The sequence below is a fragment of the Struthio camelus genome, chromosome 13 (genome assembly GCF_040807025.1).
Source record: "Struthio camelus isolate bStrCam1 chromosome 13, bStrCam1.hap1, whole genome shotgun sequence".
NCBI classification, from domain to species: Eukaryota; Metazoa; Chordata; class Aves; order Struthioniformes; family Struthionidae; genus Struthio; species Struthio camelus.
This window is the reverse complement of record NC_090954.1, coordinates 6,431,292-6,440,046: the sequence shown is the minus strand read 5'-3', so window position 1 is coordinate 6,440,046 and position 8,755 is coordinate 6,431,292. Positions and strand designations below refer to the sequence as shown.

Genomic DNA, 8,755 nt, shown 5'->3' with positions numbered 1-8,755 from the left:
TAAGGTCAAGGTAGAGAGATGTATAGAAAGCTTATGTTTTTTTGAGAGGGGACAAAAACAGTTGAGTGAGGTAGGAGATAAATATTCCCTTGGCCTCCGAACCAGCCCTCGCTGGAAGAGCTGCGTGGAGCTGGTGGGTGTTGGTACTGCTGCAGGTGCGAGGGGACATAAGGGTGCTGCTGCTGCTGCTGCTGGGGCCCTGTCCGACCCTCCCACCCTGCAGTGCAGGCTTGGCCACCCCACATTGTCACGGGTCCTACCAGGAGCTCCTGAGCACGGAGGTGAGGTGAGGGGCTGCCCACGTGTGATGTCATCTTGGGCTGTTGAGGGCCGTGCTGACCTCGCAGCGTGCCTCCCTCCACCTGCTGGGGCAGGGCCGCTCTGAGGAAATGCTGCCGTCACCCGGCCGTGGGGGCTGGCGCCACAGCATCTCATGACGGGGCACCTCTGGGCGGTGATGACATCATAAGCACGGTGACCGCCTGACATGGGATGATGACCTCACTCCAGGGGGCGGGGCCGCAGCCGGATTGGCTGGAGCCAACCTGTCCCCACTGCGGCCCTTCCCCGTCACCGCCTCCCTCCCTCGTAGAGCGGCGAGCGGGGTCCCGCCCCCGGAGCTCGATTGGCTGAGTGCGGCCCCCGGGAGGCGCGATTGGGCAGGGCGGGTGTCTGTCAGCGGGCGCAGACCTGGCGCGGCCTGTGAGGGGCAGCGGGAGGCCATTGTGGCTGGGGTGGCCCCGCGCGCTGGAGGAGCAGGGCGGCTGCTGCGGCCCCGCAAACGCAGCGCCCCGTCCTGTCCCGTCCGGTCTCGCCGCGGAGGAGACGGTGAGAGCGAGGCGGGGGGCGGGGGCGCGGGAGGGGGCCGGCGCGGGGCTGCGGCGGGGCCGCCTCCCGGCCGTGTGGTGAGCGGAGCCCCCGGCTCGCGCGGGTCGCCGCCCGCCGCGGCGGCAGGGCGGGAAGTTCCCTCATGTCGTGGCCCCCTCGTCCTCCTCCTCCTCCTCCGCCGAGAGGCCCCTTCCTCCTCCTCCTCCTCCTCCGCGGGGCCGCTTTGGCCGAGCCCCCCGCCCTTCCCCTGTGCCGCATCGCCAGCGCCGCCCGGCCGCGGCGGCCCCTGCCCGCTGCCTTGGCGGCTGCCGGCTGCGGCGGCGCCCCCGTCCCGGCCCGGCCCGGCCCTGTGGGAGGTGGGGGCCGGCCGGCCTCCTCGCCCCGCTGCCCCGCGCCGCCTAACGATGCGGCCGGCCCGGGGGCCAGGCCGATGCGGTGCTTCTCAGGCAGCGAGCGCCAGCCTCCTGCTGAGCCAGAGCAACTTCGCAGCGGAGGCGATTTTAGAAGTATTCGTATTTAGTTATGCGGCTCTTATGTAATCTTGAAACAGCGTGATTTGTTACAGCAGATGCACGGTTAAACTTTTTTTTTCCTCCTTCTGCCAAGTCGTGCTAGCAGGAGAGCTGAGGTGCATCCAGGGTTTGTCTTCAGCGTTTTATTGACAGCCAGATAATGCTATAACAGGTAGTTGTTTACAAAGACTTTCGTCACTAGTAGTTTTGGAAATTTAAAAAAAAAAACTTTTTTTCAAAGTGCTAAATTGATACGGAGTATTTCTAGACTGCTGTAACTGACTAATGTCAGTTACTGTTTTGCTGCACTTATGTTCTGTAGCAGACTTGTTCCAGGCTGGTAAGTGAAGTGATATGGGGTAAATTGTAATGATTCTGCAAGCTGGATTTATACCTGTTGATTTATTGCTATTGAAGGCGGTTTTTACCTTTTTATCTTAATGTGCCTTAGAAAAGGGCGTCCTAATTTGAAATGCATTTATAAATGTGAATAAGAGAATGGAGGAAGGGGGAGATTTTTCCACACAGGCTTTCTGTATCATACCCCCCTAGTGTCTTCATCCAGTTCGTTTAGAAACAGTCCACCTGATTACAAATATATATATGTGTATGTATTTATTTGTTTATATTATACACACTTTTCTCACTGCCAGTGATGGAATTTTAGCTCAAGGTTTAAAAATCTAGCTAAGTATTTAGCCTTCATTGTCATTAATGCCACTCTGTAACCAAAACAACGCTGGGAATGTATTCACAACTGTTACAACCTGTTTGTTTCAGAAGCTTTTGACTTGAAGATATCCAGAGGACAGATCTGGTTAATAAGAAGTTGCCATTTTAATAAAAGCTTCTTAGAGAAGTGACTATTTAATACAGTATGTGTACTATAGTGCAGTTGCTTTCAGCCTTTTTTAAATTTGTTGGCTGCCCCAGATTTTCCACTGGGAAGTGGAATTCTGTATAACAACTCATAAGCCTACTGTGGTAGGTTTGGGGTTTTTAGTTCTCTAATTATCTTTCACGGACTGCAGGTTGAAAACAACTCCTGTAGGTGTTTTTACGATTACTGCATGTGATGTGCTGAATTAGGTTTGTGGTGATTCTTTCAATCTTGACTCATTTTAATTCAGTAACATGCTGTTATCAATATGTAGAAGTATGTTTGCTGATCGTCCTATGAATGAATGTTTTGCACTTTGGTGCTGATCGTGTTTGTAGCTGCAGCTAGGAAGCTGTAACTGAAAATGTGTGTTTCTGCAGTTGAAATACGTCTACTTCCAAATGATTTCTCTATAGGAGAAGCATGGAATTTGTTATGTGTCCTGTTAACAGGAGTGATGAATCAAAGTATTTTGGGTAGGAGAGTTACAGCTCAGGGCTTGGCTTTTGAGCAATGGAAAATCTGTTTTTACTCAAGGGGTCTGGCCCCCAAAATAGACTCTCTGCCTTAAGCCCAGTGAACACCTACAGTCCCTACGCACCTAACTTTCCACTGATGGGTATGTCTGAAACAGCATATGTCCTAATGCTTCTGAACAGCTTGCAGCCCAAGTAAGAATTAGGACTCAGCTTGCTTCTTCCCTTGCATGTTTTGTGGAGAAGCTGGGTAGTCAGCACTGTGAATTCGAAAGGATGTCAAAATACATAAAAGCTGCACGTTATTTCTCTTTAGGTCTTGTCCAAAGAGCTTATCCTGTTTTCTAAATGAAGTATTTTTGAAAGATGGTTTTGTACAGGCAAGGTTCCTCTAAGTGAGAGTTTCCTTGGTTCAGGGTAACTTCCTTTTACCCAACTTTATCTCTGTAACAAGAAAGTGCTTCATTAACCCATGAAGAAGTACAGTTTGTTTTTTCACATAAATAACTATTTTTTTGACTTGATGCCCAGCTTATTCAAACTTTATACTTTTTTCCCCTCTGAAAATCTTTGCCAAAGGTAGGATCTTGACCTTTCTTCTTATCTTGCCTCTCCAGTCATACCTTTCTTCCCATGTGTGAAGATTTACTGAAGACACCAAAGCTGCTCAGTGACTGTTAATCAAAAAATTTGATACGTTAGAGTTAGCTTTGGAATAAAAAAAAATCTGTGTTTGCATGTGATTCCCTTTCTGGTGGGTTCCTCAGCTAATACTCTGTCAACCAACTGAGTTTCTTATGCTTTTTGCTTAAAGGAAGACTATCCTCCTAGAGTTTATCCATGCAGGGGATGTTGTAAATGGTATTAGTGCCTACGTAATGCTTTGGTATGCAACTCCCTGTGCATCTGACTGCACCTGAAAGTGTTGTATAGGAGACTTGCATTTCTCTTCCTCCCTGCCCGTCCCCCTCAGTTAACTGCTGGCACAGGCAGGGAATTGGTAGCTCACGTTGTCCTTTTTGCTAGTCCTCCACCCCTTCCCCCCAAAGTTAAATATCACTTCTCAATGCTACTGCAATTTTGAGATACTGGAATTTATAAGGGATTCTTGATGTTTCTTCAGAATGTTGAGGATCCCTTAGGTCTAACCATTACTCATTTAAACCCAGCCTCTATTAGGATTTACAGCTTTCCTGTTTTACTTGCAAAGCCAAAATGATATTTTTTTTGGAATTTATCTTCTGGCGTAGGCCATGAAAAAGATGCTCCCTCTTGCTCACACAGCTGTCATGTAGGAAGAGAGAGGTTCCAGGTTTTACTACTTCATCTGCTTGAAGTAACTTAAAGCCACTCCTATGGCTCTGTGCCATTCCCAGATGGAGGTCTGTGTTGCTCTTGAGGCTTTTCTGTTTTGCATTGAGTCACAAATATTCATTAGGCCAGTGAGAGGGAGAGATACAGTAACTGCTCTTTTGTCTAAAAAAGACAGGGTACAGACTGGTGGTTAGGACAGCTGCCTAAGGGGAAGGTGATACAGTTTCATTTCCTGCTTTAAGGAACGCTTGACTATTCCTTTTACTCTGGGCTATAATGTCTCTGCCGTATTGATTGTGAAAACAAAAATTTGAAAACTTGCTGGAGGCTTTTTCAGGAATTCCTGGGGTAATTATTTTGTAAGGCTTGAAGAGAGTGGGTGCACTGGAAACGGGATGTCTGTACTCCTGTTACTGTAGAGCTGTAAGGTTTGAAAGGAGCTAAAGAGGTTTAGTCCATTACCTTGCTCTGTGATGTAATTACCTACATCTAATTCGTTCTTGACAGATGTTAGTATAATAGAAAACTACAATGAAGAAGTGTCTACAGTTTCCTTAGGGAATCTACTCTAGTGCTTCACTGCTCTTACCTTTACAAGTTGATTTTGTTTGTTCTTCCTCCCTTTCCCCTTTCAAAGCTAATCAAAATCTTTGTAGCTTGTTGCTAAAATTATCACATCTGTCATGTATGTGGAGAACAGATTATTTCATTCCTCTTTTCTTTAGTCTTTGTGCATGTGGAAGTTACGTTCCTCATCTCCTCTTCCTCTGGGTAAATAACCCCAGTTCATTTGACCTTTTTTCTCTTGGGTCGCTTAGCTTTTAATCAGGCTCTTTTTCTGTTCTCTGGACTCTTTCCGTTCAGCCCAGGTCTTTGAAGTTGTCCAGCTGAAGTTCTGAGAGCGAAAGTATTTGGGAAGTATTTAAGAGAGGTTGACTTCAGAATATAACTTCACAAATGGTGTTTCTTTTTGCATATAGTTTCCTAGTGAGCGTCTAAAGAGTAGTGGTTAACAAACAAAAGCTATTCCCAAATACTATAATGCATACGGATGTAACTTATTTTTCCTTATGACATGAAAGTTACTATATAATTCTTGTAGGACTGTAAGTACACTAACTGATAATACAGGATATTGTTGTGCTTTTTTTTTTTTTTAAAGGGGGAGGTAGGAAGAGGAGAGTGGGTGGCAATACATATGGGGCAAAGGAGGGTCACCTGGCAGAGTTGAGGTAATGCCCTGCTGGAAATTTGATACTTGTGAACTAGTTTGAAGGAAGATGAGTGGGACTTGAAGAAACTGCAGCAGCTACTGGGACTGTTTTGTTTCAAAACTGTTTTTGCAGTTTTAATTACATCTTGCATTTTGCTTCCTGTGTCATTGGCCTCCATGTGGCTTCTGCTGATGCTTTTCTCTGTCTTTGAAAGGCATTGTTTATGGTTTTTACTGTAATGTTACAGAAAATGCAGTCCTAGCCCAGAGTAGAAATTCTATGTTATGGAGTATCTTTTAATGAATAGAGAAAGAGGTGTTGGTTTTGGATTTCTTTTGTTTGTTTTTACAGTTGTTTAGTTAACTACTCTTTGTTTTGGGGCACTGGAATAGAGATACAAACTTAGATAAAGCTGTGAAGGCTATAATTATTTGTTGTCTTGTTTGTGGGTATTATTCAATAGCGGTGGTAATACACAAAGTTGAAAGAATGCTTATTTAATTGTACAATATTGAAAAATTCCTATGTATTAAAATATATATATTTTTTAACGTGTCTGCCTAGAACTAGAGAGAAATTGAACATGTATTTTCTTTCTTTTTCTTTAAGATCTTGAAAACTATACCAGGTGCTTGAGAGAGAAAACTACATGACACTACACCATGAGTGACAGTAAATGTGATAGTCAGTTTTACAGTGTTCAAGTTGCAGATTCAACATTCACTGTACTAAAACGTTACCAGCAGTTGAAGCCCATAGGATCAGGGGCACAGGGCATTGTTTGGTGAGTAATAAATACTTTATTTACACATAAAAAGCTGTAAAAACAAAACAAAATTTGAATGTATGCCTGACAAAATAAAGCAGTGCCAGGATATCAAACACAATTTCTCTATCTCTTGCTACAGGGTTATGGACTAAATAGCTTCTAAAATACCTGTTTGCTGTAGTTCATGTGCTTTTTTTCTTTTGTTTTGTTTTTAGGAGGAAAAAATAATATTTGGATAACTACCTAATTTAAGATGGTCAACAAATTTCCTTCTCATTAACCACTTATATTTTTGTTTCTAGTTCTCACTTTCCCTATGTAGTTACGATATTACAGTGTAAGGCATGACAATGAGATGGTGAGAGATTCTGGGTTTTACTCGTTTCTTCATCATGGCCCCTTTCTTCCCCCCCTTTTATTCCCGATCACTCCTGTCCATTTCTAGGAGCCATCAATGCAGTGCCTTGCCATTAACTGGCAGGATGAGGCAAATCAATGTCATTGTCACTCCATGGATTAACCAGAAAGGGATGCTCTGTGAGGGGTTGGGCTGGCCGTCTCTTCCTTGGTGTGTCACCTCAGCTATGTGTCCAGCCTCCACTGGCCCAGGACGTGAGAGTCGTTAGTCTCATCCTGAACTTAGTCTCTTGTATGGCACCACACCTCTGGGCCAGCTAAAGGTAAACATTTTCAAATGTTTTTTAGACTGCGGCTATCCGTTCTACCCAACTTAGTGCCAGCCCATCTTTTGTTGGGCAAAACTTACTTGGTACCAGCAGAAATGTTTATTGATACAGTTTTACAACAAGGGAGCAAAAAGATTGTCAGGAACGCTCTGAGTGACTTCATGTGACTTAATCACAACAACGTGGTGGGCTGTTTGTGCTTTAAATGCCGTCTGCAGTTTCGGTTCGTCTGTAAATCCTACAGAATAAGTAGGATGACTCATACGCTATGAGCAACTTCCTTGTACGTCACCTGCCCATGTCTTTTTGGCCTTTTCATAACCTTTAAAAATTGTATATATATATACACACAAGAAAAAGTGCTTTTTCCTAGGAATATAACTTTTCTATTTCTAAATGATTTTGATACTTGTATTGCCCTGCTAATAGATGAGAAATGAGCGAAATTAGAGCACCATATTTCATTCTTCTTTAATGGGTTGAGTGGTGTTTGGGATCACACTAGATCTTTGTTATTAGTGTTTGGGTGAGATTTAATGTAGTGCTAATGTTTTCCAGCTATAAATATTCTTAACATTCTATTAGTTGTAGATGGCATCCAGGAATTCAGAGTGGTTGTGCTTGCTCCTTTTTTGACTAGAACTATATAACTTGTTTTCTGTCTCAAACTAGGCTGTTTCGTCAAAAAGAAGATAGGGCAGTGTTAAGGTCAGCATCTTGGGAAGAAGGGATGATCTGATATATTGACTTGTTTTGAGGATGCCTGATTTAAGGAACAGCATAAATTGTCATCTTCATCTGGAACATCTGAAGACTTTTTTTTGTTTGAGGGATTTTTAATACCAAGTGTGTCACTTCAGCTAGGAGATGTCTGAGTGTTGCTATTTTTTCCTCAAGATATGAATGGGAAACTCAATGTGTTCAGTTTTGTGAAGGATTGGTATTGTTTCAATTTAGTTTTTTTCGTTGATATCAAAATTTAGAAAAAACGTACGTATTTTTTCCAAATGGATACTGAAGAACAGCAATGGATGAAATACAAGTGAAAGCTATAGAAAGATGAAAAAAGAATTTGGTTGCTGTATAGAGAGTATTTCTAACCTACACTCTGCCAACAGCCTGAGAGAGAGAAGATGGATATACCTTTTGTATTTTATATACAAAATATCTTTTATGCATTAATTTCCCCACCTCTTTATTCCTGAGGGTTAATGTCTTTGACATAATATATTTAGGACTGAATAGTCACTTGCCCAGAATTACTCTCTTGAGATAATGTTCACCTTAAACTTCCTGGCATCCTTTTTCCTTTCTTGTCCTCAGTTTCCTTGAATTTCCTAGTGAACATGAGTCTGTCCCAGCAAATTTTTGTCCTGCAGTGCAGCAAAACCACAATCTTATAAATGAAAAGAGAGCTTGTTTGAGCTCTGACTGTGCTGATAATTGTACTTGCAATTGGACTTGATGACACAGTCAGAAGAAGTTGTGTTAATGCTTGCAAACTTTTAGACTGTAGGGAAAGAGTCAATGAAGTGGAACAAGCAATGCAGGAATTCATAGTAGCATGCTGCTGTACAAAGCAAAAGTCATTTGTCTACAGAAATGAAGCATGATTTCCTCCAGTTATTTAGCCCATAATGTTTTCTTAAAAACTTTATCGTTTATGTAGCATCATTAGTCTTGATGTTAAATGTTGGCTCAGCATGCAGTGTAGCAGAACTATTACCAGTGCAGTAAGGCCTTGCTGCAGTTCCCCACGATCAAATTGGAATTGCTGTTATGTGGGAGGATGGACATCTGTAAGAGATGCTTCGATGATATTGAATGCTGAAATGATGTATAGACTTCCTGTTAGTAGCCAAGGTGATAATCAGATAGAGTCTGGCAAATCTGCTTTTATTAAATCTGTGCCTGATACAGTTGCCATATAGCTGGAATGAAAAAGTCTGTTTTGAATTCAAATGAGTAAGGATGGAGAAAGAAATACTTTGCTTACTAGGTGAAGAATCAATTTAATACCAATTATCTCCATGTTTTTTTTTTTGTTTAAAATTACATAATATTTAGAATTGAGCT

The 8,755-nt window shown here is 43.0% G+C and overlaps 1 protein-coding gene across 7 annotated transcripts in view; it reads left to right on the top strand.

Moving 5' to 3' along the window:
* Window positions 1-657: 657 nt before the first annotated feature.
* The window catches only part of MAPK9 (mitogen-activated protein kinase 9), a 30,252-nt gene continuing 22,154 nt past the window's right edge, over window positions 658-8,755 (top strand). For 3 of the 7 annotated variants that reach the window (XM_068959453.1, XM_068959451.1, XM_068959450.1), the window contains exons 1-2: window positions 689-828; window positions 5,834-6,008. In XM_068959453.1, the coding sequence (XP_068815554.1) occupies window positions 5,887-6,008 (122 nt within the window). In that variant the 5' untranslated portion in view covers window positions 689-828; window positions 5,834-5,886. Of the gene's footprint in view, window positions 829-1,434; window positions 1,513-5,833; window positions 6,009-8,755 lie in introns of all 7 variants that reach the window. The other 4 variants (XM_068959448.1, XM_068959452.1, XM_068959447.1 and 1 more) reach the window with 3 other exon arrangements.